At 48.6% G+C, this 27,723-nt stretch overlaps 1 protein-coding gene across 1 annotated transcript in view; it reads right to left on the minus strand.

The window, feature by feature from the left end:
• SLC39A4 (solute carrier family 39 member 4) overlaps nt 1–27,723 on the minus strand; it is an 89,931-nt gene that overhangs the window by 46,363 nt on the left and 15,845 nt on the right. The window contains exons 2-4 of the mRNA XM_078686444.1: nt 21,693–21,959; nt 20,141–20,345; nt 2,207–2,499 (exon numbers count right to left, since the gene is read on the minus strand). Coding sequence (XP_078542570.1) covers nt 2,207–2,499; nt 20,141–20,345; nt 21,693–21,959 — 765 coding nt within the window. The remainder of the gene's footprint in view (nt 1–2,206; nt 2,500–20,140; nt 20,346–21,692; nt 21,960–27,723) is intronic.

A 27,723-nucleotide genomic window follows, 5' to 3' on the forward strand; every position in this document is an offset into this window, starting at 1 on the left:
TCGGGCTGGACTGTTCCCATGAGACACAGGGTCAGACTGATTTGCATATAGCCATGTCTGAAATGGGGTGGCTGAGTGGGCTAAAGAATGGTGATGGATTAAACCCAGATCAGTTGACTGGGGGTGAGTGTTTGATTTGCTCAAACGCTCCGTCCATCATCCCCTTTTGTATCGCTTTGAAGCCTGATCTGAGCACCATGGTCCTGAACAGGTCAAGGCGCAGCTGACTGAAGCCTGATCTGAGCATCGGGATCCTGAACAGGGCAAGGTGCAGCTGACTGAAGAATGCACGGAGCATTGGGATCCTGAACAGGTCAAGGCGCAGCTGACGGAAGAATGCACGGAGCGTTGGGATCCTGAACAGGTCACGGTGCAGCTGACTGAAGCCTGCACGGAGCATCGGGATCCCAAACAGGTCAAGGTGCAGCTGACTGAAGCCTGATCTGAGCATCGAGATCCTGAACAGGGCAAGGTGCAGCTGACTGAATAATGCACGAAGCATTGGGATCCTGAACAGGTCAAGGCGCAGCTGACTGAAGAATGCACGGAGCATTGGGATCCTGAACAGGTCAATGCGCAGCTGACTGAAGCCTGATCTGAGCATCGGGATCCTGAACAAGTCAAGGTGCGGCTGACTGAAGCCTGCACGGAGCATCGGGATCCTGAACAGGTCAAGGTGCAGGTGACTGAAGCCTGATCTGAGCATCGGGATCCTGAACAGGTCAAGGCGCAGCTGACTGAAGCCTGATCTGAGCATCGGGATCCTGAACAGGTCAAGGCGCAGCTGACTGAAGCCTGATCTGAGCATCGGGATCCTGAACAGGTCAAGGCGCAGCTGACTGAAGCCTGATCTGAGCATCGGGATCCTGAACAGGGCATGGTGCAGCTGACTGAAGCCTGTACGGAGCATTGGGATCCTGAACAGGTCAAGGTGCAGCTGACTGAAGCCTGTACGGAGCATTGGGATCCTGAACAGGTCAAGGCACAGTTGACTGAAGCCTGATCTGAGCATCGGGATCCTGAACAGGTCAAGGCACAGTTGACTGAAGCCTGATCTGAGCATTGGGATCCTGAACAGGGCAAGGTGCAGCTGATTGAAGCCTGATATGAGCATTGGGATCCTGAACAGGTCAAGGCGCAGCTGACTGAAGCCTGTACGGAGCATTGGGATCCTGAACAGGTCATGGCACAGTTGACTGAAGCCTGATCTGAGCATCGGGATCCTGAACAGGTCAAGGCACAGTTGACTGAAGCCTGATCTGAGCATTGGGATCCTGAACAGGGCAAGGTGCAGCTGATTGAAGCCTGATATGAGCATCGGGATCCTGAACAGGGCAAGGTGCAGCTGACTGAAGCCTACATGGAGGTTGCCTTGATGGAGTGAGTCACCCAAGAGGCACACGCACTATTCTTCCCGGCTGACTTGAAACGATCCACTAAGGAGTTTTTGTGTGAAACCAGGGTGTTTTGTCTTTCAATTTTACCTGCCTCTTTTTACTTTAAGTAAAGAATTCCTGGTACAGAAATACACCTGGATGAACACTGAGTTTATTGAGTGGGATCACTTGTGCTGAACAGCAGCAGAGTTCCAAATCATTTACAGTGCTCTGAAGACTTTCTTTGTCCTTGGAATGCCCATCGTACAAAGGCAGTAACACTAGTATTGTGGCACAGTGACACCCAGTCATCAAAGGCAGTCATGCCACTGCTCAGGAACACTGACTGCCCCAGGACAATCTACTGGGAACGCTGGACCAAACTGCAACGCTGGTCATTTGGTATTGTGCAGCAATGGGAAAGGGGCAGGTGTATTTTCGGGCAGTGAGGGGCTGTGTTTATGTGTCAGGGGGTGTAACCTTCACATGTCTTTAGGATCGTGAGTAAGCTGTTTTGTTCTGTGCAGTGGTTTGTTCTTTTGGGGTAGATGGGCATTTGATATCTTGCTTTGAATCTGAGGTTTACTAATTTAACAACAAATCACACATATCTCTCAATACTTCATAAGGATTCATAAAATCAACACCAACCAGTTATTAGATGGTCCCATGGACAGAATGTGTTCAAATATCATTTGCATCAAAGTTGTGGAGAAAAGAATTATGAGTGAGCCTTGAGACTTTAAACATGACCTGCAACAGTACTCATATCTAGGACGCTTCAGGGTCGAAACATACAATTTAGAGCATACCAGCTCCTGGCTTCTTACCGTGTCTGGGCTGTGCTCGTGTGCATGGGGCTCCTCTGCTCTGTCGATACTGCGCTGGTGGCGCGCTGGTGTCGCCGCCGTGTTATGCTCAGGGCCTTCATGGTCATGTTCATGGCCATCATCATGGGCGTGGTCATGGGAGTGATCATGTTCATCCTCATGGGTATGGCCACTCGAGTGGTCATGGCCATCAGCGTGCACATGGTTGTGATCTTCAGTGTGAGCATGACCATCCTCTTGGGTGTGGGTCGCCGGGTCATATAACTTCAAGGTCTTCATGATCATTCCCAGCTCTGTAATACAAGTACCCAAGAACACTGGTGATTCCTTCTGGCTCTGGCATACTTGTATGTAGTATCGCCTATTCCTAAATTAGTGGCTACGCTCCCATCTTCCCTGGAACATTAGGCTCCAGGGCATCCTTTACCCTCTTCTGCTGCCAAGGCACATGATATGTTCCTTCATCTGATGCCAGGACAGGTTAAGTGCTCCCATGTCTACTGCCAGGACAGGTTCCAATGCTCCCTTCTCTGGTGCCATCGCAGGCGTGAATGCAACCCTGTTTTGGGCCAGGTCAAGTGTGCGCCTCTCGCTTCTTTGGCGCTATGAAAGGTGTGTGTGCACCGTTCTCTGGTGCTAGAACCGGTATACATGCTCCCTTCTGTCCTGCCAGGGCATGTGTAAGTGCCCCCTTGTTTACTGCGAGGAAAGGTGTAAGTGCTCCCATCTCTACTGCTATGCAACGTGTAAGTGCTCCCTTCTGTACTGCCAGGGAATGTGTAAGTGCTCCCTTCTGTACTGCCCGGGAAGGTGTATGTGCTCCCTTGTCTGATGCCAGGGCAGGTGTAAGTGCTTCCTTGTCGTGTGTCAGTCTAGATATATGTCCTTCCTTCTCTAGTGCCAGGACAGGTGCAAGTGCTTCTTTCTCTATTGTCAGGGAAGGTGTAAGTGCTCCCTTCTATTATGCTAGAGAAGGTTTAAGTACTCCCATCTCATGTCATTGCAGATATATGTCCTTCTTTATCTAGAGCCAGGGTAGGTGTAAGTGCTCCCTGCTCCACTGTCAGGGAAGATTTAAGTGCTCCCTTCTCTTCTGCCAGTGAAGGTGTAAGTGTTCCCTTCTATACTGCCAGGGAAAGTGTAAGTGCTTCCTTCTCTACTGCCAGGGAAGGTGTAAGTGCTCCCTTCTATACTGTCAGGGAAGGTAGGTGCAAGTGCTTTCTCCTCTACTGCCAGGGAAGGTGTAAGTGCTCCCTTCTATACTGCCAGGGAAGAGGTAGGTGCTCCTTTCTCTACTTTCCAGTGAAGGTGTAAGTGCTCCCATCTCTACTGCCAGGGCAGGTGTAAGTGCTAGATGCACACTAAATAAGCTACCGAGAATCTTTTTAAATGTATCCCTCCCAACACTACTCAGTACAAATATTGGGTGTTAGACCTGGCATCATTGGCATGAGTCTCTCCTCCATTTTTTTCTGTTTGCCTCCTCTGTTTACGATGTTTTTGCTGGTATATGCTTTGGGCACTGTGCCACTGCTGATCAGTGCCACAGTGCAAGTGCTCCCTATGTGAAATTGCTGTATTGATTGACTTCCATGTTTGGCTTATTTGGTTTACTGTCAGTCCCTAGTAGAGTGCACCAGGAGTGCCAGGGCTTGTAAATACAAATGCTGCTAGTGGGCCTGCAGCACATGTTGTGCCACCCACAAAAGCGGCCTAGTAAAAGTATGTCTGAAGGTCTACCATTGCTAGACCACGTGCAGTCTGACTGTCACGAGGACTGCGCAAGTACACCTACTTGCCAGTCCCTAAACCTTCCCTTAACTTCATGTTAGTCACCCCTATGGTAGGCCCACGGGCAGGGTGCATTGTAAGCATAAGGGAGGACAAGCCTGACAAGGTTGGCATGTCCTAATAGTGAATTACAGCCATAGTCGTTTTTCACTATTGTAAGGTAACCTGCTCTCCATCAGTTAGAATGGGCTGCCAGGATTATTAATGCTATAATCCTAGCGGGCTCGGGGAGCATGGTGCAATGTCGAGTTTGGTATCCCTGAACTCAGGGTTTAATAACGCATCCGTTTGTGTGGATGGTTTTTGGACTCTGTGTTTGAAAATAGCACTTTTAGAAAGTAGCTATTTTCTTGTCTAACTGTCTACCGGTCTCTGCTGGTTCTGGTGTGCGTGTGACAGGAGCTGGGTGGCTCCAGAGGTCTGAATGAGTCAGTGTGGGATGAGTGGGGCATTTGCATTGAGAGTAGGGGAAGAGTAGCTACTGATAGCCTGCCCTGCCTGATACAATGTTGGCTCCGCCCCCCTGCCAGGCGACTGATGACTCTGTGCTTGCCTGGGACTTTCCTGGCCCGCCTCCTGCCGGGCAGCTGATGGCCCTGCCCCTGCCAGTGACAATGCTGGCTCCGCTCCTGCTGAGCGGCTGAGGACTCTGCCCTGCCCAGTGAATAGGCCAGGTGCTTCGGCCTGGCAACACCCACAACAAACCCAAGATGGGGGGAAATTCCCCTGCATGGACAAAGGGATCAAAGCCAAAAAGGGGTATAAGAGAAGGACCCCTGAACCAAGAATTCAGATCACTTCTGACAAGGAAACCTGAACCAAGGACAAGAAGCCTGCTGATCTAAGGACTGCCTACCCCTTCTGCCAGAGTGCTGTTTGTTGGGGGAATCCTGCATTGCTTCTTTATTTTTGCCAAGGAACCAGGAGAGAGGAACTGTGTGTGTACTCTCATTCTTTACTAAGAAAATCTCCAAGGGCTGGAAGAGTGCCAGTCTCCTGTTGAAGTCACAGGGCTAAAGGACTTCATCTGCTTAAAGTGCTATTTGCTGGAGTTTGTGAATCCAGCACCTCTGAAAGAATCCAGCAATCTCGACGCCGACGGACGCCGCCGAATCCAGCTCGACATCGTGAGTAACGGCTCCAGTGTCCCGCTTCCTCGACACCGGCCGCCGGGCCCGATCGACGCCAGCAGCAACGCCAGTGAGTAGTGAGTTCGGCTCCAGCTCCAAGTGACCTCGTGTCTGCACCGCCGCTGATCGCATCGACTTCGAGCCCTCTCGACGCCGTGAGCGCTGCTCACTCTTGCAACATCGACATCGACGACGCCGTATCCTGCTTCATCCCGTGAGCGCTGCTCCCGCCTGACTTCGGTCGACGCCGCTGCAGATCGCCCCGACTCCGAGGCCCGATCGACGCCGAAGACGCGACGCCAGACATCTCGACGCCGCTGATCATCGAGTGCTTCACTTTTCCAAGGTACTGTGTTGTTGGGGTCTGTGCGACTCCGGGCTCGACGTAGCGCTCCTCGCGGTCGACGCCGAACCTTTGGATTTACTTTGCCTCGACGTCGTGTGACTCCCGTGTGGGTTACATTGTTGCCAAGAACTGTGTTTTAGAAGAGAAGAGTTGCTTTTGATACTAAAGACTTTGTGCTAAGAAGAAACCGTGCTTGAACTATTATTTTTCCTTCCAAGAGTATTTATTAAGATTGTGGTATATTTTTGTCGTTATTTGGTCTTGTGCTAAGCCTTATATAAAAATACTTATTTTTATAATACTACTGTGTCGTGTCCATTTGTAGTGTATTCACTTTATTACTGTATGTGGTCATAAATGCTTAACGCACTGCCTCTGAGATAAGCCTGTCTGCTTTGCCAAGCTACCAAGGGGGTGAGCAGGGGTTATCTAAGTGTGTGATCTCCTTGCCCTGACTAGAAAAGGTGTGTCCCTATTTGTCAGAAGTGTATACCTCTGCCAACTAGAGACAGCCGCTTCTAACATTGGTGGGTCAGCGGTGGGATTTTGAACTTTGCATTTATGACCCATGTGCAGTGGTTAGTGTGCGCTACATAGTGAAAGCAGACCATAGCGCAGCCACAATCTGTTTTGGTTGGATATTCTATTTTTGTTCTCCAATTTCCTGAAGCTTGATTTTTGAAACTGCCAGTTTTTACCATGAGTGACGCCGGAGTCACTGCCCCTGTTGTTGTTGGTGTGGAGGAATTTGATAGGAGCAAGATGAAGGATTACAAGCTACAGGAGCTGAAATCCTTTTGCAAACAATTTAAAGTTCCTACAACAGGCCTCAAAGTTAAGGAAGATTATTTTAAAGCATTGCAGGCCTGGTTAGCGGCCAGAGACCCCTCTGATCCGGTGGTGGTACCGACAGAGGAAGGGGAGGAGGAAGTGCCCGTGACTGGGCCTGTATCCCCTCCTGGCAGCAGTGTTTCCTCCAAAGGTCTTTCCCCTGAAGAAAGAGAAGAAAGGGCGAAGGAGCGAGCCTACAACATGGAAATGGCAAAACTTAAGATAAATGGGCAGTTGGAATTAGAGAATGCAAGAGGCAGGAGAGAAGCTGATTTGGAGATCAAAAGATTAGAGTTTGAAAGAGAGAAGTTAGCTTTTGAGCGTGATACCAAGTTGAGGGAGTTGGAGCTCAAAGCTAAAGAGTTAGAATTGAATCCCTCTGGTGGCAGCATCCCATCTGTGCCTGCAGAAAGTAGGTTTTACTTTCCCAAAGATGTGATCAAAGATTTTCAGAAGAATGAGGATATTGGTCAATGGTTTAAAGCATATGAGTTAGCATTGTTGGCCCACCGGGTCCCTGAGAAGGATTGGGGAGCGGGGTTGTGGGGTCGCTTTGTGAATGAGGGGAGAGATACCCTGTTAGACATGCCTGTTGAGGATAGGATGTCTTATGCTCATATGAAAGATGCTTTAATGTTAAGGTATGGCCTAACCCCAGAAAAGTACAGACAGGCCTTTAGAGAATGTAAGAAGTTGCCTGGTACCACGTGGGTGGAGTATGTGTCATATTTTTGCAGAGCCATGGATGGGTGGGTAAAGGGCAGCAAAGTGGAGAGTTATGATGCTCTTTATGATTTGTTTGCTTGGGAGCACTTGTCTAATAACTGTTTTCCAGAGCTGCGCCAGCACCTTATTGATAGCAAGATATCTAACCCTAGAAAACTTGCTGAAGAGGCGGACCGCTGGGTCAGTACCAGGGTCCACAAGGGTCCAGTGGGAGACTCAGCCAAAGGTGGGCAGGGTCCCCAGCAGAAGAGTGGGGGGGACAAGGGTAAACAGAAGGAGTTCCAGAAAGGGCCCCAAAGTAATCCCCAAGGGAACCAAGGGAAGGGTTCCCAGCCTCCCCCAGATAAGAAATCAGAGGCCCCGACAGGTAAACCTGTTCGTAGGGGCCCCATGACTTGCTTCGCTTGTAAACAGGTGGGACACCGTTTTTATGATCCTCAGTGTCCCTTGAAGAACTCTACTGCACCACCACGTGCAGCACCCCGTCAGTTGGCGAGTGTAGCCCTGGGAGGGGAGGAGATGGTTGCCCATGGTGGGGAGGGTCCCGCAGAGATGTCCCTGGTCTCTCTAGGAGACATGGAATTGGTCCCTCCACCCCCTCTGCCTAGTAACACTAAGAAATATAGGCAGTGGGTGACCATTAATGGCCATAGAGTGGAAGCTCTCAGAGACACCGGAGCGAGTGTGACAGCTGTCAAGTGTCACTTGGTGTCCAGAGAGCAGGTTGTTCCCCACGCATTCTACCCTGTGATAGCTGCTGACAACTCCCAGAGAGAGTGTGAGGTAGCTCAAGTTTCCTTTGAATGGGGGGGAGTTTCAGGTACTCTTCAGGTTGCTGTGAGGCCCGCCATGCCTGTTGATTGTCTCCTGGGCAACGATTTGGAAGACTCCCCTTGGGCTAAGGTGGAGAGGGAGACACATTTGAAAATGTTGGGTGTGCCAGAGTGGGTGTGTGCAACCACTCGATCCATGACAGCAAGTAAGGGTGTTGATGGGGTTCTGGAGCCTGAAAGTATGGCCCAGGACCCAGATGTGAAGAGAAGAGGCAGGGGGCGCGGGAAACCGTCCCCCGTGGTTCCCGTGGTCCAGGAGGAGGCAGACCTTGAGGGGTATGCCCTGGAACCCACAGGTGAACAAGTTGCTGAACTGGGAGACCTGCTCGAGCTGACCCACTGGCAGCAGAATGGTGGTCCCTCCAGGGAAGAATTCTGTGCAGAACAGAAAGTGTGCCCTTCTCTTGTGGGTATGAGGCAGCAGGCCTCAGCCCAAACCTCAGGTGATCAGTCAGGGTCACATTTTGTTTACTGGGAGAACGACCTCCTGTATAGCGAGCCTAAGGCTGCTGAGCCTGGGTCAGCCCGTGTGCTGGTGGTACCCCAGCGCTTCAGAGCCTTCCTACTGGGTTTGGCTCATGACGTTCCGTTAGCTGGACATCTGGGGCAGGACAAGACCTATGACAGGCTTGTCACCCATTTTTATTGGCCTCAGATGAGAAGGGATGTAGACATCCAGTGCAAGACCTGTCAAACTTGCCAGGCAAGTGGGAAAAGCGGGCGGAAGCAGAAGGCTCCCCTCCAACCTTTTCCCGTGGTCAGTACCCCCTTTGACCGGGTGGGGATTGACATTGTTGGGCCACTGGACCCCAAGACAGCCCTGGGCAACAGGTTCATCCTGGTCTTGGTGGACCATGCCACACGGTACCCGGAAGCCATCCCTCTCAGAACAGTGACTGCCCCCGTGGTGGGACGGGCACTGATGGGTGTTTTCTCCCGAATGGGGTTCCCCAGAGAGGTGGTGTCAGACCGGGGCACCAACTTCATTTCCAACTATATGAAGTCTCTGTGGAAGGAGTGTGGGGTAACTTATAAGTTCACCACTCCTTACCACCCTCAAGGTAATGGGTTGGTTGAAAGATTCAACCGTACCCTTAAAGGCATGATTATGGGACTTGAAGAACCAATGAGGCGTAAATGGGACGTCCTCTTGCCATGCCTGTTGTTTGCTTACCGTGAGGTGCCACAGAAGTCTCTAGGGTTCAGCCCCTTTGAGCTTTTGTATGGTCACCCGGTAAGAGGACCTTTGAGTCTGGTCAAAGAAGGCTGGGAGCAATCTCCCAGGAAACCTCCCCAGGATGTATACAGTTACATGCTGGCCTTTAGGAACCAGACTAGGCGCTTCAGAGATCTTGCTCAGGCAAATCTGGAGGCCAGCCAGGAGGAGATGAAGCGGTGGTACGACCAGAAGGCCACTCTGGTAGAGCTTCAGCCTGGACAGAAAGTTTGGGTCATGTCCCCTGTGGAACCTTGTGCGCTCAAGGACAGGTGGACTGGACCATTTGAGGTTGTGGAGAAAAAGAGCGATGTCACCTACATGGTGGACTTAAAGTCGCCCAGGAACCCCTTGCGGGTCCTGCATGTCAACCGTTTGAAGCCCCACTTAGAAAGGTCCGAAGTGGGCATGCTCCTAGCTACAGATGCTGGAATGGAGGAGGAGAGTGAGCCTCTTCCTGACCTCCTGTATGCAAAAGAGCAAGATGGGTCAGTGGATGGTGTTGTCCTCTCTGACACACTGACCCCTGAACAGCAGCAGGATTGTCGCCAATTGTTGGGACAATTCCCTGATCTGTTTTCCTTGATTCCTGGTGTCACTCAGTGGTGTGTCCATGATGTGGACACCGGGGACAGCACTCCTGTCAAGCACAAGGCTTACAGAGTGACTGACAAGGTCAGAGCATACATCAAGGAGGAGGTCTCCAAGATGTTTGCCCTAGGGGTGGTTGAGTCCTCTAGCAGTCCTTGGGCCAGCCCAGTGGTCTTGGTCCCAAAGGCTGCAGCGCCTGGTGCTTCACCGGAACTTCGGTTCTGTGTGGATTACCAAGGACTCAATTCAGTCACCAAGACTGACGCGCACCCCATCCCCAGAGCTGATGAGCTCATAGATCGGTTAGGGGCTGCCCGGTACCTTAGTACGTTTGATCTAACGTCTGGGTACTGGCAGATCGCCTTGACTGATGGGGCAAAAGAGAGGTCAGCATTCTCCACACCAGATGGGCACTACCAGTTCCGGGTTATGCCCTTTGGGATGAAGAATGCCCCTGCCACCTTCCAGAGGTTGGTCAACCAGGTCTTGGCTGGACTGGAGGATTTCAGTGCCGCCTACCTGGACGACATCGCAGTGTTCAGCGCCAGCTGGGAGGAACACTTGCGCCACCTCCAGGAAGTGTTGTTGGCCCTGCACCGAGCAGGCCTCACAATCAAAGCCAGTAAGTGCCAGATTGGGCAGGGTTCAGTGGTGTACTTGGGGCACCAAGTAGGGAGCGGCAAGGTGGCCCCCCTGCAACCCAAGATTGATACCATCCTGGCATGGGCACCGCCCAAAACCCAGACTCAGGTGAGAGCCTTCTTGGGTCTCACGGGTTATTACAGGAGGTTTGTCAAGGATTATGGTAACATTGTGCACCCCTTGACTTCGCTGACTTCCAGGAAGCAGCCAAGACTTGTGAACTGGACTGACGCCTGTCAGACGGCCTTTGACACCCTGAAAACTGCAATGTGCACAGCACCCATACTCCAGGCACCCGACTTTTCTAAAGAATTTGTTGTCCAGACGGACGCTTCAGAGCATGGTGTGGGGGCTGTTCTAGCTCAGGTGAATGAAGAGGGCCGAGACTTACCTGTAGCCTTCATCAGCAGGAGGTTACTTCCCAGGGAACAGAGGTGGAGTGAGATAGAAAGAGAAGCATTTGCTGTGGTCTGGGCGCTGAAGAAGCTAAGACCCTACCTGTTTGGGACTCACTTCCGGGTTCAGACAGACCACAGGCCCCTCAGATGGTTGATGCAGATGAGGGGTGAGAATCCAAAGCTGTTGAGGTGGTCCATTTCCCTACAGGGGATGGACTTCACGGTGGAACACCGCCCTGGCACAGATCACGCCAATGCTGATGGTCTGTCCAGATTTTTCCGCCTTAGTGATGAGGACTCCCTAGGGTAAGGGTAGTTCTCCCCACATTTCAGCTGGAGGGGACACGTGTTAGACCTGGCATCATTGGCATGAGTCTCTCCTCCATTTTTTTCTGTTTGCCTCCTCTGTTTACGATGTTTTTGCTGGTATATGCTTTGGGCACTGTGCCACTGCTGATCAGTGCCACAGTGCAAGTGCTCCCTATGTGAAATTGCTGTATTGATTGACTTCCATGTTTGGCTTATTTGGTTTACTGTCAGTCCCTAGTAGAGTGCACCAGGAGTGCCAGGGCTTGTAAATACAAATGCTGCTAGTGGGCCTGCAGCACATGTTGTGCCACCCACAAAAGCGGCCTAGTAAAAGTATGTCTGAAGGTCTACCATTGCTAGACCACGTGCAGTCTGACTGTCACGAGGACTGCGCAAGTACACCTACTTGCCAGTCCCTAAACCTTCCCTTAACTTCATGTTAGTCACCCCTATGGTAGGCCCACGGGCAGGGTGCATTGTAAGCATAAGGGAGGACAAGCCTGACAAGGTTGGCATGTTCTAATAGTGAATTACAGCCATAGTCGTTTTTCACTATTGTAAGGTAACCTGCTCTCCATCAGTTAGAATGGGCTGCCAGGATTATTAATGCTATAATCCTAGCGGGCTCGGGGAGCATGGTGCAATGTCGAGTTTGGTATCCCTGAACTCAGGGTTTAATAACGCATCCGTTTGTGTGGATGGTTTTTGGACTCTGTGTTTGAAAATAGCACTTTTAGAAAGTAGCTATTTTCTTGTCTAACTGTCTACCGGTCTCTGCTGGTTCTGGTGTGCGTGTGACAGGAGCTGGGTGGCTCCAGAGAGTCTGAATGAGTCAGTGTGGGATGAGTGGGGCATTTGCATTGAGAGTAGGGGAAGAGTAGCTCCTGATAGCCTGCCCTGCCTGATACAATGTTGGCTCCGCCCCCCTGCCAGGCGACTGATGACTCTGTGCTTGCCTGGGACTTTCCTGGCCCGCCTCCTGCCGGGCAGCTGATGGCCCTGCCCCTGCCAGTGACAATGCTGGCTCCGCTCCTGCTGAGCGGCTGAGGACTCTGCCCTGCCCAGTGAATAGGCCAGGTGCTTCGGCCTGGCAACACCCACAACAAACCCAAGATGGGGGGAAATTCCCCTGCATGGACAAAGGGATCAAAGCCAAAAAGGGGTATAAGAGAAGGACCCCTGAACCAAGAATTCAGATCACTTCTGACAAGGAAACCTGAACCAAGGACAAGAAGCCTGCTGATCTAAGGACTGCCTACCCCTCCTGCCAGAGTGCTGTTTGTTGGGGGAATCCTGCATTGCTTCTTTATTTTTGCCAAGGAACCAGGAGAGAGGAACTGTGTGTGTACTCTCACTCTTTACTAAGAAAATCTCCAAGGGCTGGAAGAGTGCCAGTCTCCTGTTGAAGTCACAGGGCTAAAGGACTTCATCTGCTTAAAGTGCTATTTGCTGGAGTTTGTGAATCCAGCACCTCTGAAAGAATCCAGCAATCTCGACGCCGACGGACGCCGCCGAATCCAGCTCGACATCGTGAGTAACGGCTCCAGTGTCCCGCTTCCTCGACACCGGCCGCCGGGCCCGATCAACGCCAGCAGCAACGCCAGTGAGTAGTGAGTTCGGCTCCAGCTCCAAGTGACCTCGTGTCTGCACCGCCGCTGATCGCATCGACTTCGAGCCCTCTCGACGCCGTGAGCGCTGCTCACTCTTGCAACATCGACATCGACGACGCCGTATCCTGCTTCATCCCGTGAGCGCTGCTCCCGCCTGACTTCGGTCGACGCCGCTGCAGATCGCCCCGACTCCGAGGCCCGATCGACGCCGAAGACGCGACGCCAGACATCTCGACGCCGCTGATCATCGAGTGCTTCACTTTTCCAAGGTACTGTGTTGTTGGGGTCTGTGCGACTCCGGGCTCGACGTAGCGCTCCTCGCGGTCGACGCCGAACCTTTGGATTAACTTTGCCTCGACGTCGTGTGACTCCCGTGTGGGTTACATTGTTGCCAAGAACTGTGTTTTAGAAGAGAAGAGTTGCTTTTGATACTAAAGACTTTGTGCTAAGAAGAAACCGTGCTTGAACTATTATTTTTCCTTCCAAGAGTATTTATTAAGATTGTGGTATATTTTTGTCGTTATTCGGTCTTGTGCTAAGCCTTATATAAAAATACTTATTTTTATAATACTACTGTGTCGTGTCCATTTGTAGTGTATTCACTTTATTACTGTATGTGGTCATAAATGCTTAACGCACTGCCTCTGAGATAAGCCTGTCTGCTTTGCCAAGCTACCAAGGGGGTGAGCAGGGGTTATCTAAGTGTGTGATCTCCTTGCCCTGACTAGAAAAGGTGTGTCCCTATTTGTCAGAAGTGTATACCTCTGCCAACTAGAGACAGCCGCTTCTAACATTGGGCATACGCAAAAATGTAACAGATTGTCATCACACACCACCAGGTGTCATGCTTCATCACAGGACAAACCACACTCTCCAAAAACCTTGCTTGATGGAGAACATGCCTTCACCTGGGGTCATGGAGGCACTTCTAACTAAGAATGGGCCCATGATTTAAATACAATTTATTTGCTATACCTGACACTTGGTGTTCAAATCAATTGTGGAGATAAGGGGATTTAGTATCCTATCACCACTGTTATCGTCAACATGTTTCTGCCTTGCAGCTCAATTAAGTCCATGGCTTTCTTCAGGACCGGCATACGGGATCCTAGTATGGCAACCATGCATTCAGCATTGCCTCTGAGAAAGAGTGAGCTGTGTATACCTCTTATCTAGTCTGGCTTTCAAATACCCCAATGTTGGGTCTTCTATGCCCCATGGAAGAAGGGCACAGGGACCCCTATATTCACACTTTTGTCAAGATGTGTCCCTTACGGTGATCCTTGATGTGTCTGCTCTTTCCTCCCTAAGTTGTAAGTGCTCCCTTCTATACTGCCAGGGAAAGTGTAGGTGCTCCCTTCTATACTGCCAGGGATGGTGTAAGTGCTCCCTACTCTTCTGCCAGGGAACGTGTATGTGCTCCCTTCTCTACTGTAAGTGAACGTGTAAGTGCTCCCTTCTATACTGCCAGGGAACGTGTAAATGCTCCCTTCTCTACTGCCATGCAACGGTAAGTGCTTTCTTCTGTACTGCCAGGGAATGTGCAAGTGCTTCCTTCTCTACTGCCAGGGAAGGTGTAAGTGCTCCCTTCTATACTGCCAGGGAATGTGTAAGTGCTTCCTTCTCTACTGCCAGGGAAGGTGTAAGTGCTCCATTCTATACTGTCAGGGGAGGTGCAAGTGCTTCCTTCTCTACTGCCAGGAAAGGTGTAAGTGCTCCCTTCTATACTGCCAGGGAAGGTGTAAGTGCTCCCTTCTCTACTGCCAGTGAATGTGTAAGTGCTTGCTTCTCTACTGCCAGGGAATGTGTAAGTGCTCCCGTCTCTACTGCCAGGGAATGTGTAAGTGCTTCCTTCTATACTGCCAGGGAAGGTGTAAGTGCTCCCTTTTCTGATGCTAAGACAGGTGTAAATGCTCCATTGTCTCATGCCAGAGCAGGTTTAAGTGATGTATTCTTTACTGGCAGGGCAGGTGTAAGTGCTTCCTTCTCTGGTGCTAGGATAGGTTCAAGTGTTCCATTGTAGTATAGGTGAATATTGTCCTATCTCCAATGCCAAGGCAGATGTAACTCCTCCCTTCTCTATTGTCAGGACAGTTGTAAGTCCTCCCTTCTCTGGTACCAGGGCAGCTGCAAGTGCTTTCTTCTCCAGTGTAAGGGTAGTTGTAAGTGTTATCTTTTCTGGTGCCAGGGCAGGTATTAGTGAACCCTTTTTGGGTGCCAGGACAGTTGCAATCCCTTCCCTCATTGGTGCTAGGACAAGTGTAAGTGCGTCTTTCTCTAGTGGGTTCCACATCTGGTGCCAGGTCTGAGTTCTTCCTTTTATTGAGGCAGGGCAGGTTTAAGTGCCTCCTTGTCTTGGCCAGGGTAGGTGTAAGTGCTTCCATGTCTGTTGCCAAGGTGGTTTTAGGTGCTTCCTGGTCAACTGCCAGTGCAGGTATTAGTGCTTCTTTGTCTTGTCCCAGGGCATTTATAGGTGTCCCCTTACTGTTTTAGTGCAGGTAAAGGGGCTCCCTTCTCTTGTTCCAGGGCAGGTTTAAGTACTCCCTTATCTGGTGCTAGGATAGATGATAGTGCCCCTTGAGTGGTGCCAGAGCAGGTGTACATCCTCCCATCTCTAGTGCCTGGGAAAGTTTCAGTGTGCCCTTGTCTACTGCCAGGGCATGTGTAAGTACCTCCTTTTCTGGTGCCAAAGCAGGTTTAAGTGCCCTTTATCTTTTGCCAGGGGATGCTTGAGTGTTCCTTTCCCCACTCCAGGGGCATGTGCAAGTGCCCACTTGTCTGGTGCCCATGTCACCTCTGGTCCCACTATCCATATGTGATGGTGAGAGCTTGTACAGTGTCATATCAGAGTATCAGGATTGTCTTCTAAATCCACATGGAAGACATCATTACCTGCAGAGAACCTCTTCTTCTAAGCTCAGATTAAATATGGAGAGGAGATCCCTCTACATTTCCTCTTTGGACAAAACATTTACTCCAGTCTTTTCTTACACTGCATTGTCTAGTCTTCTCAAGATGGAAATGGTCTTTCACAATGTTTGTGAGAAACTACATCCTTAAAGATGGTAGAGAGTAGCGTGCTACGTGCCGTAAAGCACTTCAACACCCTGTAATGGTTACTAAGCACCATGTAAATCAAATTACAATACAATGCATTGCAATAAGATCTGCCTCATTGGCAGATGTTTCACTATCATAAGTGGACTTTATACTAAAACATTAGATTTATTGTAACTCTATCAACCAGAATGTGCATTTTAGAATCATAAATGCCTCTTTTTAAAACCTAAGCTACCAAAACCTTTGTAAATCAGGTCAACTGAGAACACACGGACTTAAGTAGGTAGACATACGGAATACGTATCTTGTACATTAAATATATGGCTGCCAATGTAGAAATGGCTTCATGGAACAAGTATTGTGGTGTTTGAAGCAATTTGTTTACAAAACTGGACAACAGGAAGATTTGTAATTTCTGTCTAAAATCACTGCAGATCCATATATATGTGAATGAATTGGAGAGATATGGAAAACGTATAAGAGAATAAACAATTACTAGCAAACATTATTGGTGGTTTGAAGAAAATACGGTCTCTGACTAATTCCACCATTATCCAAGAAAATATTGCAGAAGAGAAGATTTAGAATTCATTAATAACTGGGGGTTCAGTATTAAAAAGGGAAAAATTACTATTATGAATATTGTAAATTCATTGTATCTTTGTATTAAGAAATAGATTAATTGAAGACAGCAAAAGCAGTTAGTATGCAATGGTGTGAAAGCCCATAAATAGGTACATTAACTATAAACTGTTGGGTGTAATGCAGGTTTAAAAACAAGAACTTGTGTTTTCCTATTGTTGAGTCCTGAAACACTGTGACACGTCTAAGCATGAAGAAAATGAACACCCTTGTAGTTTTCAACTGTTTGTGCTACGATGACGAATAAAGGGATGATGGAATAAACATCAGAATGAACTTGAAAGGAAATTACGTCCTGCGTTTTATGACATTTGCAAACTGACAGATGCAGTCTATGTTCATACTGAGGAAATGAGCAGAAACTGAGATTTCTAAGATCTCAACCAGTCATTAAGCAGGGGTAGCGGATGGTGGATTTCACACAAGATAGAGCAGGGATCAAGGGACAGGGAATAGCACCCAGGTATAGAGAGCAAACAATCCTCACGCAATGCTAGCCAGTGATGAAGCGGGATAGACGATTATTGGCTCCCACTCAGGAACAGAGCAAGAATTCTTCAATAAATTCTAAACCAGGGGCAGAGCAGGTCTCAAGCCTTATAGGTTCACGCCCGTGGAAACAACATGAATCCGTACTCACAGGACTGCAATGAGAAGTAAATCAGGAAACAATTATTAGGCTATCTCACATACAGATAAAGTAGGGATACATTCTTGGAAGATCTTATCCAAGCATACCTCAAGAATCAAGTATTAAGAACAGCTCACCCAGGAATAGAGCAGGGATGAGACCTTACAACAGTTCAACCAGTTATAAAGCAGGGATAGAGGATTGGAGGATCCCACCCATGGATAGAGTAGAACTCAAGCCTTAGAGGATCTCACCCATGGATAGAGCAGGGATCCACCCTTAGTGGATCTCAACCATGTCTAGAGCAGGAATTAATGCTTAAAAAATCGCAACCATTAATCAAGCAGGGACAGAAGATTGGTGGATCTCACCCACGGATAGAGCAGGTATCATGTTTCAGAGGAGCTTTTCCATGTCTAGAGCAGGAATCACTGCTTAAAAGATCTCAACTAATAATGAAGCTGGGGCAGAGAATTGGAGGATCTCACCTGCAGATAGAGTAGGGATCAAGTCTTACAGGATCCCATCCTCGGAGAGAGAACAAATCAATCCTTAAACATCTCAACCAGTAATGAAGCAGGGATAATGGACTGGAGGATCTCACCCATGGATAGAGCAGGGGTCCACCCTTCCTTACACATCTCAACCAGTAATGAAGCAGGGATAATGGACTGGAGGATCTCACCCATGGATAGAGCAGGGGTCCACCCTTCCTTAAACATCTCAACCAGTAATGAAGCAGGGATAATGGACTGGAGGATCCCACCCACGATAGAGCAGGGATCCACCCTTCCTTAAACATCTCAACCAGTAATGAAGCAGGGATAGAGGACTGGAGGATCCCACCCACGATAGAGCAGGGATCCACCCTTCCTTAAACATCTCAACCAGTAATGAAGCAGGGATAGAGGACTGGAGGATCCCACCCACGATAGAGCAGGGATCCACCCTTCCTTAAACATCTCAACCAGTAATGAAGCAGGGATAGAGGACTGGAGGATCTCACCCATGGATAGAGCAGGGATCCACCCTGAAACATCTCAACCAGTAATGAAGCAGGGATAGAGGACTGGAGGATCTCACCCATGGATAGAGCAGGGATCCACCCTCATAACATCTCAACCAGTAATGAAGCAGGGATAGAGGACTGGAGGATCCCACTCATGGATAGAGCAGGGATCCACCCTTCCTTAAACATCTCAGCCAGTAATGAAGCAGGGATAGAGGACTGGAGGATCTCACCCATGGATAGAGCAGGGATCAACCCTCATAACATCTCAACCAGTAATGAAGCAGGGATAGAGGACTGGAGGATCTCACTCATGGATAGAGCAGGGATCCACCATTAAACATCTCAACCAGTAATGAAGCAGGGATAGAGGATTGGAGGATCCCACCCATGGATAGAGCAAGGATCAAACCTCACAACAACTCAACCAGTAATGAAGCAGGGATAGAGGACTGGAGGATCTCACTCATGGATAGAGCAGGGATCCACCATTAAACATCTCAACCAGTAATGAAGCAGGGATAGAGGATTGGAGGATCCCACCCATGGATAGAGCAGGGATCAAACCTCACAACAACTCAACCAGTAATGAAGCAGGGATAGAGGACTGGAGGATCTCACCCATGGATAGAGCAGGGATCCACCCTTAAACATCTCAACCAGTAAGGAAGCGTGAGTAGAGGAGGGAGGATCTCATCCGTGGATAGAGCAGGGATCAACCCTTACAACATCTCAACCAGTAATGAAGCGTCGATAGAGCAAGGACCAATCCTCACAACATCTCAACCAGTAATGAAGCAGGAATAGAGGATTGGAGGATCTCACCCACATATAGAGCAGGAATCAATACTCACTGGATTGCAACCAGAAGTAAAGCAGGAATAGAGGATTCCAGGGCAGCTCGCCCAGGGTTTCAAAAGTGATCCTCATTTAGGAATTGTCACTCAAGGACAGAGAAATTATTAAAGCCTTCGAGAATCTTTCCGAGGGATAGAGGAGGAAGTAAGTCATAGATCATCTTATCCAGGATTGACCCAGAACTGACGGTTCTTTCAAAAGCCACCTTGTGCCTCTACTGAACCAACACTAGGCTCAAATTCCACATATTAAGAGAAAGGCATTGGTTCTGACCAAAACATATTTCAAATAGTATGACATCCAGGAATGTTTGCAGTGATAGTAAAATTGTGCGGGTCTGTCTGCCCCATGCTGTGAATGATCATGGATGGAGTATTAACCTATATTTTAGCAACTGGAAATAACAAAGGGAAGCCTCATGAACACCATGACCAGTCACAAGTTGACCACCATAATATAACGCGGAAGAAGACCCCCAACCTACGGCAGTGGTACCCGTAGCAAGGACCTTCTGCCAAACACAAGAAGGGGCACATATTAGGTCTGAAGTACTGTTAACAGAAGGGTGGGAGGACGTATAGACACACTTAAATGATTTAAGTTATTTTCAGGAGTATGGAATTTAGCACATTATGGGCAGATTGAGAAGAGGTGTCTGATAGAAAACACAGAGGGGCCAATTCACAGAACTAATCAGAGACAACATCCTAAACTTACTACTTTTGGTATACACAGAAGGCATTAAGTAGTAGTAAAGTTAGGATTTTGTCTTAAATTAGGATTGTGTCTTAAATTAAACCTAAGTTAAACTTAAGTTTGTCTTAAGTTTTGGTCTTAAAATAAAATCCTAATTTAAGACAAAACCCTAATTTAAGACAAAATCCTAATTTAAGACAAAATCCTAACTTTACAACTACTAAATGCCTTCTGGGAATATCAAAAGTAGTAAGTTTAAGATTTTGTCTAAGATTTGTTCTGTGAATCGGCCCCAGAGAGGGTAGAAAAGTAGTGACTTCAAAACACAGCACAGCAGAGCTATGAGCTGTTTCTAATCTGTCCCCCAACACCTTGTAAGATAGTGTGCCTGCATTTTGTACATAAAGCTGTGAATGCTGCCTCATCTTCTAGGCGCTGTTGTTATGTCCAACCCCTTAATTTCCCATGAAACACTGGAAGGAAAGGCTGGTTAACTTTCACATAATCTGAGGTTGTGCTGGGTCCTGCTTGCCCCAAACTGTACAATTCTGTTAGGATGGGAGTGGATTCTGGGTGAATGACAGATGTAGCAGAAGGGGGCGCCATGGTACTCACCCTCAGGAGTCAAGTTCCTGGAAGCATTGCCGAATTTATTAAAGATATACTCCACGAAGAAGTCCGGTGATGGAAGGGGGGTCAAGCAACTCCCCTCCAGGACATGTTTAATGATCAGACCCGATACCAGGCTGATGGCTTCATGGCCCGTGCTCTCTCCTTCGACTCCAGCCTCCTCCAACAGCTGGTGAGAGGTGATGCAATTCTGGGGGTGACAGTGACATTATTAGATCAGACGTCATTCTATACTCCCTACATAGCAAAAGGACACACCATGACCTACAATACACATACTGACACCCCATGACCTACCATGTACATGCCAACACCGAATATGGTAGTAGGTGGTAGCACCTGGCACTGCTTCAGTAACTAGTCGCCGGAGGCAGGTGTTCTGGTTGCACTGCCTAAGCCAGTGCCAGTACTTGGAAAGTGACATTGGCATGTTTGGGTTGCCATTCAGCAGTGGTTGGCAGTATTTTTATTGGTATTTCATTGGCCATGTTATGATTGGCAGTAGTCCCACAAAATATGTTGGGGCAGCCATGCTGCGGTTGGTATTTTTTGTTTTTTCTAGCTCTTACGTTGGGAAGTTGTGGTGAAAAAAAGAGAGCTACGAGACAATGTCAAGAAGAGAGCGAAAGACAGAGTCAAAGAGAAAGAGATTGAAAGAGAGAGACACAGTGCGTCGCAGACAGTGAGAAAGAGATGTGTAAGCTGAAATAGACAGAACCAGGGAAGACATTGGGAGCTAGAAGCCCCTTTTGGATGCTGACCTCTCCTGGCTCAACACCCCGAACACCTCAGTTCTGCCCTTTCTTTATTACATGCTTGTCACTCCATATCCTTGGGTTTAGGTTTATGAAGGGCTTCAATACCTTCCAGAAGCTCTGCCTGGGGATCTGTGATAGTTCTTAGCTTTGCCCTTCCAGCCTGTTTCATTTACCCTTGCTAGATGCTGAACCCACCTACCCTGTCATCCCACACACCTCAGATCTATACTGTCTCTCGTACTTGCCCCTCTCCTCTGTTTCATTCGGTTGATAATGTTCTTAAATTGCTCCTAGAAGGCACATCAGTGGTCATTCTTGGTTCCTAGTTGTGTCCTTCCACCCTGTTTGATTGACCCCCCCATTGGATGCTGACCCACCAGCCCCACCACATGCGCATTTCAGGATCTGTCCTCGCTCTGGTACTTGCCCCTCACCTCTGTCTCATTGGGTTTATAATGTCCTTCTATTCCTTCTAGAAGACATCGCTTGGTTTTGGATGTGTCCTGACCTGTTTCATTGGCAACTGCTGGATGCTGGACCCACCTACCCTGCTGCTTACCCCTCACACATCAGGTGCTATCCACCCTCTGGTACTTGCCCCTTACCTCTGTCTCATTGGGGTTATAATGTTCTTAGGTTCCTCCTAGAAGACACATCACTTGGTCTTGGATGTGTCCTGACCTGTTTCATTGGCAACTGCTGGATGCTGGACCCACCTACCCTGCTGCTTACACCATCACACATCAGGGTCTGTCCACCCTCTGGTGCTTGCCCCTTACCTCTGTCTCGTTGGGTTTATAATGTCCTTCTATTCCTTCTAGAAGTTCCATCACAATGACTTCGATGGGTTCCTCGCCATGCTCTTCCTCCATCTTGGCGGTGGCATTGACCCAGGTACCGTTATTCACGGCCAGGCAGGTGCCGGTTGGGTCAGTCAGGTAGAGTAACACACCGGGGACCACCCTGAAGAAATCGGACACAGTCAGGTTGGCGTTGCCGGTGTCTTCTTTACCCACAAACTGGAAGACGTGTCGGACCGTGATGCACTGAAGGACACAAGGAAAGATGCTGGTCAAATGGCATTGTATATGACGGAAGTGACGTCATTGGTGTGGACCTCATAACATATGTTCAACATCATAATGACATTTTGACCCTCTGATAACAATGAGACTTTTCCACTAGATGTCAGTGCACAACATTGTGTGTTCTTATTGGCATTTGCTAAGCCTGTGCCAAGGCTTGTCCCCTTTGCAATTCAAGTCCTGTAGCCCTTTGGTCTTCAAATGCTTTGATGGCTAGTCCCCTCTTGAGCCTATGAAATTATTATGTGCCCCTCTTTTCCACCCCATAAGGGACGTAGACTTCTAAAATGTTTGTCAGTTCCTTCACTGGCCTCCAGTCCCCCTCTTTTGGGGGTCTTATCCCATAGACATATCAGCCTGCCCCTAGGTGCCAGAGACCATCAATTGCCCAACCAGAGAGGGCCATGCCTAAACCCTTGGACACTTTAGCGACCCTCTACTGGGTCTTGTCCACCCTCCGCTGTCCTTCAGAGACCCTCAGCGGCCCACCCTTCCAGTCACCAAAGCCCTTTTCCTGGCTCTCAGAGGCGGACTCTCTCGTCTAGTTCTCAGGTGTCTAGCTCTCAGGGCCTGTCACCTCTGCTTGCCCCTAGACTCTGTCTTCGGACTCTCTGGTATTGTAGAAGCCTCTCTGCTGGCTCTAGGAGCCTGTCACCTACACCTGCCCTCAGATTCTGGCTCCACCAGTGCTCGCCTGGTAGCCCTTAGATCCTCACTGTGAGCTGTAAGACTCTCTCAGCCTCTTCTCTGTGGTTCGTGTAGTCCTTGGAACAACTTCCACTAGTTCCCTGTGTCTTGTTCTGCAACAGCCGGCACATCCAGACTCTTCAATACACGTCACTAATTTGCAGCTCCTATACTTCGCTTAACTGCAGCTCCTGCACTTCACTGATCTGCAGCTTCCGCCTTCACTAATCTGCAGCTCTTCCAGTTAATCTCCAGGTCATGCACTTCAATCATCTGCCGTTCCTGCACTTCACTAATCGGCAGCTCCTACACTTCAATCATCTGCAGCTCCCGCCTTCACTAATCTGCAGCCCTTATACTTCACCAATGTGCAGCTCCTGTACTTCACTAATCTGCAGTTCCTTCAGTTCATTAATCTGTGGCTCCTGCACTTCACGGATCTGCAGTTCCTGCACTTCACTAATTTGCAGCTCTTTCAGTTCACTAATCTGCAGCTCATGCACTTCAATCATCTTCCCCTCCCGCGCTTCACTTATCTGCAGCCCTTATACTTCACCAATGCGCAGCTTCTGCACTTCACTAATCTGCAGTTCCTTCAGTTCATTAATCTGTGGCTCCTGCACTTCACGGATCTGCAGTTCCTGCACTTCACTGATCTGCAGCTCCTGCACTTCTCTAATTTGCAGCTCTTTCAGTTCACTAATCGGCAGCTCATGCACTTCAATCATCTGCCGCTCCCGCGCTTCACTTATCTGCAGCCCTTATACTTCACCAATGCGCAGCTTCTGCACTTCACTAATCTGCAGTTCCTTCAGTTTAATAATCTGTGGCTCCTGCACTTCACTGATCTGCAATCCCTGCACTTCACTGATCTGCAGTTCAGGCACTTCACTAATCTGCAGCTCCTGCACTTCTATAATCTGCAGGTCTTTCAGTTAATTCATCTTTGGCTCCTACACTTCAATCATCTGCCACTCCTCCACTTTTCTAATCTGCAGCTCTTTCAGATCATTAATCTGCAGCTCATGCACTTCAATCAACTGCAGCTCATGCACTTCTGTAATCTGCAGCTCTTTCAGTTAATTCATCTGTGGCTCCTACACTTCCATCACCTGCCACTCTTCACTTCTCTAATCTGCAGCTCTTTCGGTTCATTAATCTGCAGCTCCTGCACTTCACTAATCTGCAGTTCCTTTGGTTCACTAATCTGTGGCTCCTGCACTTCACTAAACTGCAGCTCCTGCACTTCACTAATCTGCAGCTCCTGCACTTCACTAATCTGCAGCTCCTGCACTTCACTAATCTTCAGCTAGTGGACTTCAATCATCTGCCGCTCCTAAATTTCACTTATCTACAGCACTTATGCTTCACTAATCTACAGTAACATCTTTCCTTCAGGCAAAAAAACCGACAATAAGCCCTGCCAATTTCACTGATCTTGCGAACATACAAAAACACACACTCCCGCATATACAGGGGCAGATTTACAAGCCCCTTGCACCACTTTTGCGTCACTTTTCCCATGTCAAAGGTGATGCAAAAGTGGCGCAAGGGGCTTGTAAATCTGCCCCACAGTTTCTATTTTTTTACATTCTACGAGTAGGCACATTTGGCTTGCACAGCTGTTTTTTAAACTACATGTCGCTGGTTGAATCCTAGGAGGATAGCTCAGTGAGTTTACATGACCTATGCAGAGTGTCTATTGCAGACAGAATGTAAGTCAGCTGATTTCTACCTTGCTTTTATTCCACACATACTTTTCCCCTTCTCCTTTGCAGAATGCAGATCTCTCTACATTTAGTGAAGTGAGAGAACAGAGTACTTCTTTGGCCAGTTTAAAAGAGGGCACAAAAAAGGTCAAAATGAGATGTAAACACAGGGGAAACCGAGTAGGGGCTTCTATGACCCAGAAATACAAATAAAATTACTTCAGGTCCCTTGGGACCTTTAAAGGGAAAGATATCATTTGTGAAGTATTTGGGTTTTGCCCTGTTTCTTCTTTCTATGACTTTGTGCTGGAACTACTGCTGGAGGTTTCCTTGACATTGTTAGCCATTTCTCTAGTCCTGGTGTTTTCAGATATTAAATATTTGCCCCCTTTCTGCAATCAGTGGAATCACCTTTGAACATGGGGGGAGTTAAGAGAGCTCAGAGGCAGTCCTGTTATGCCAGTGTCCATGTGACTTGTCACACCTACAGTCCGAGACTGCTCTAAGGTAACTATAACTGGCGACCCCGCCACAAAACATTTTCTCATCAATAATTTCACTGCAAATGTAATTAATTATGCATTGAAGATGTCATGAGTGATGTTTGATGAGAGGTAATTAGGAGTGTGTGGCGAGGGTGAGTTATATTTACCTGAGAGCACGAGTTATAGTTATTTGAGATAAGTATAACTGGTGAATTTCTGTGGCTTCTAGAGTTTCAAACATTACGTTTTTACCTCACTATAACGTTATTTTAACCTGTTTTTTCCAGTGAATTTCTAGGTTTTTTTTTTTACGTAATACGTAAAACCAATCCAACCCTCCTCTTCCCGAGGGTGTTGGCCACAGAGCCAGCCCCTCCTTCTCCCCACCCAACACCATATATTTAAAGGAGACCTATCATCTTTCTCCAAAAATGAGCAAGTATTTTAATCAAGTGAGTATTTCAATAATACACACAATACAATGTTTGAATTTGAATTTAAAATATTTATAAAGCGCAGCGTTCACCTAGACGGTTTCTTGGCGCTGTGGAGGCAGAGTAAGCAGAAGAGGGACAGAGAATAGATTACTACAAAAATGCCTGGTTGAACAAGAAGGTTTTTAGGCCTTTACGGAAAAGGGAGTAGTGTTTGGCCGACCGCAGATGATCGGGAAGGGAGTTCCAAAAGGTAGGTGCCAGGAATAAGAAGTTGGCCCCTCCCCATTTTTCCCGCTTGTAACGGGGTACCTGCAGAAGAGATTGAGAGGATGAGCGGAGCTCTCTGGCAGGGACGTGTTCCTTTATCAGGCAGACAATAAAAGTAGGAGCTGAGCCCTGGCGGGCCTGGAAAACCATGCAACCAGTTATAAAGAGGGAACGCTCCCTGACAGGCAGCCAGTGGAGCGCCTTCAATAACGGGGTGGAATGGTGGGATCGGGAGAGGCCGAACACAAGCCGGGCCGCCTGATTTTGCACCAGTTGGAGCTTTCTTAAACTGTAGGCTGGGATGCCGTTATATAGGGCATTTGCATTGTCCAGCCGGGAGATCACTAAGGCAGACATGATCAGTTTAAGTGCCAGGGGGGAAAAAATCGGGAAACAGTGCGAATAGTGCAAAGAGTGAGAAAACAAGAAGAAACAACAGAACTAATTTGTGAGTGTAGGGTAAGATGGTTATTTATTTTAATGCCTAAAGTCTTGACTGTAGGAGAGGGGGTGGGAGGGGGACCTAAAGAAGAGGGCCAGAAAAGAGAGTTCCAGGGACTGGAAGAGCCACCGGTGAGAACCAACTCGGTTTTATCGGGGTTCAGTTTCAAGTGGTTGTGGCTCATCCAGTCCCTGATAAAAATCATAATAGACTGAAAATTAGAGAGAGAATGGGACGAAGGAGAAAGGTTAAAGATGAGCTGGAGGTCATCCGCATAATTATATACGGTGACCTCCATCTGCTGGAGAGCAAAGATTAGGGGATAGATGTAGAGGTTAAACAAGAGGGGAGAAAGAGAAGAACCTTGAGGGACACCACAAGTGATGTTGAGTGGACTTGCCGTGAAATCCCCCAGCCGGACAGCCTGGGTGCGGTCCCTCAGGAAGGACGACAGCCAGACCAGGGCTGAGCCCCCGATTCCCGCCGCTCTGATACGTGAAAGCAAGATGGAACGGTCCACCGTATCAAAAGCGGCGGAGAGATCAAGGAGCACTAGGGCCTGGTGTTTGTTTTGATCCATGCCCTCCCTGAGGTTGTCCAGGACCGACACCACAACAGACTCAGTGGAGTGCCTGGGTCGAAAACCGGCCTGACGAGACGCCAGGCCCCCAGTTGCTTCTACGTGGGCACTGAGTGCCGATGTAACATGGCGCTCAAGCACCTTGGCCAGAAAGGGCAGCAGGGAGATGGGGTGATAGTTGACTGGGGCAGACGAGTCTGCTCCAGGCTTCTTTAGAATGGGCACTATTGTGGCAGTTTTGAAAGCTGGGATCACAACCCCCTGCGCAAGGGAACTATTGAGAAGAGTGATCGGGGGCTGGGTGCAAACAGAGTAGATCTGTTGAAGAATGCGAGCCGGGGAAATATCTGCCGGAGAACCTGATTTTACCTTAGGAATAGTTTCCAAGAATACTTCTTCAGTGAGAGGGGGGATTGAAAAAAAGCAGCACTGAACAATGGGAGGAAGAGGTGCAACATAAGTAGGAGGGGGGGTGGGATATTGGTCTTGATTTTAATAATTTTATCCAGGAAATAATAATTCAGTGAATCACATAAGGACAGGGTGGGAAGGGGTTTAGGTGTAGCCCTCTCCGAAAATGCTAAATCGTGAACAATTGTAAAAATCTCCCTAGATTTGTTCTCTGCCACCAGAATTTTAGCTGAAAAGTAGGCAGTTTTGGCTTCGATAATAGCTTTTTTATAATCACTTAATAGTGTCAAATACTGGGTTTTCAGTAAGGGGCAGTAGCCCTTTCTCCATTGCCTCTCAGCTCGCCGGAGAGTCAGCTTTTTATCCTTCAAATCTTCACTGAACCACCGGTTTGACTCCTTAGGTCTTCTGGTTGAGATCCTGCGTAAGGGGGCTACTAAGTCGCAGCCTCCAGCGAGCCAGGTGTCAATGGCGGTGGCTTGCAGTGAAGAGGATAGGCCCGCCAGGTTGGGTGAGGAGTCAAGGAGAGAAGAGGATAACGAGGGGAGGTCAACACGGTTCCAGTTCCGCGCCCAGGTGTTTTTTGCGAGCGGGACCTTGGTTACAGGGTTGAGGTGGAGAGAAAAAGAAATAAGGGCATGGTCAGACCATGGGCATGGGGACACAGATGTGGACGAGACGGAGCTGTTAAGGGACCAAACTTGGTC

Source organism: Lissotriton helveticus, chromosome 4_1 (genome assembly GCF_964261635.1).
Source record: "Lissotriton helveticus chromosome 4_1, aLisHel1.1, whole genome shotgun sequence".
NCBI lineage: Eukaryota > Metazoa > Chordata > Amphibia > Caudata > Salamandridae > Lissotriton > Lissotriton helveticus.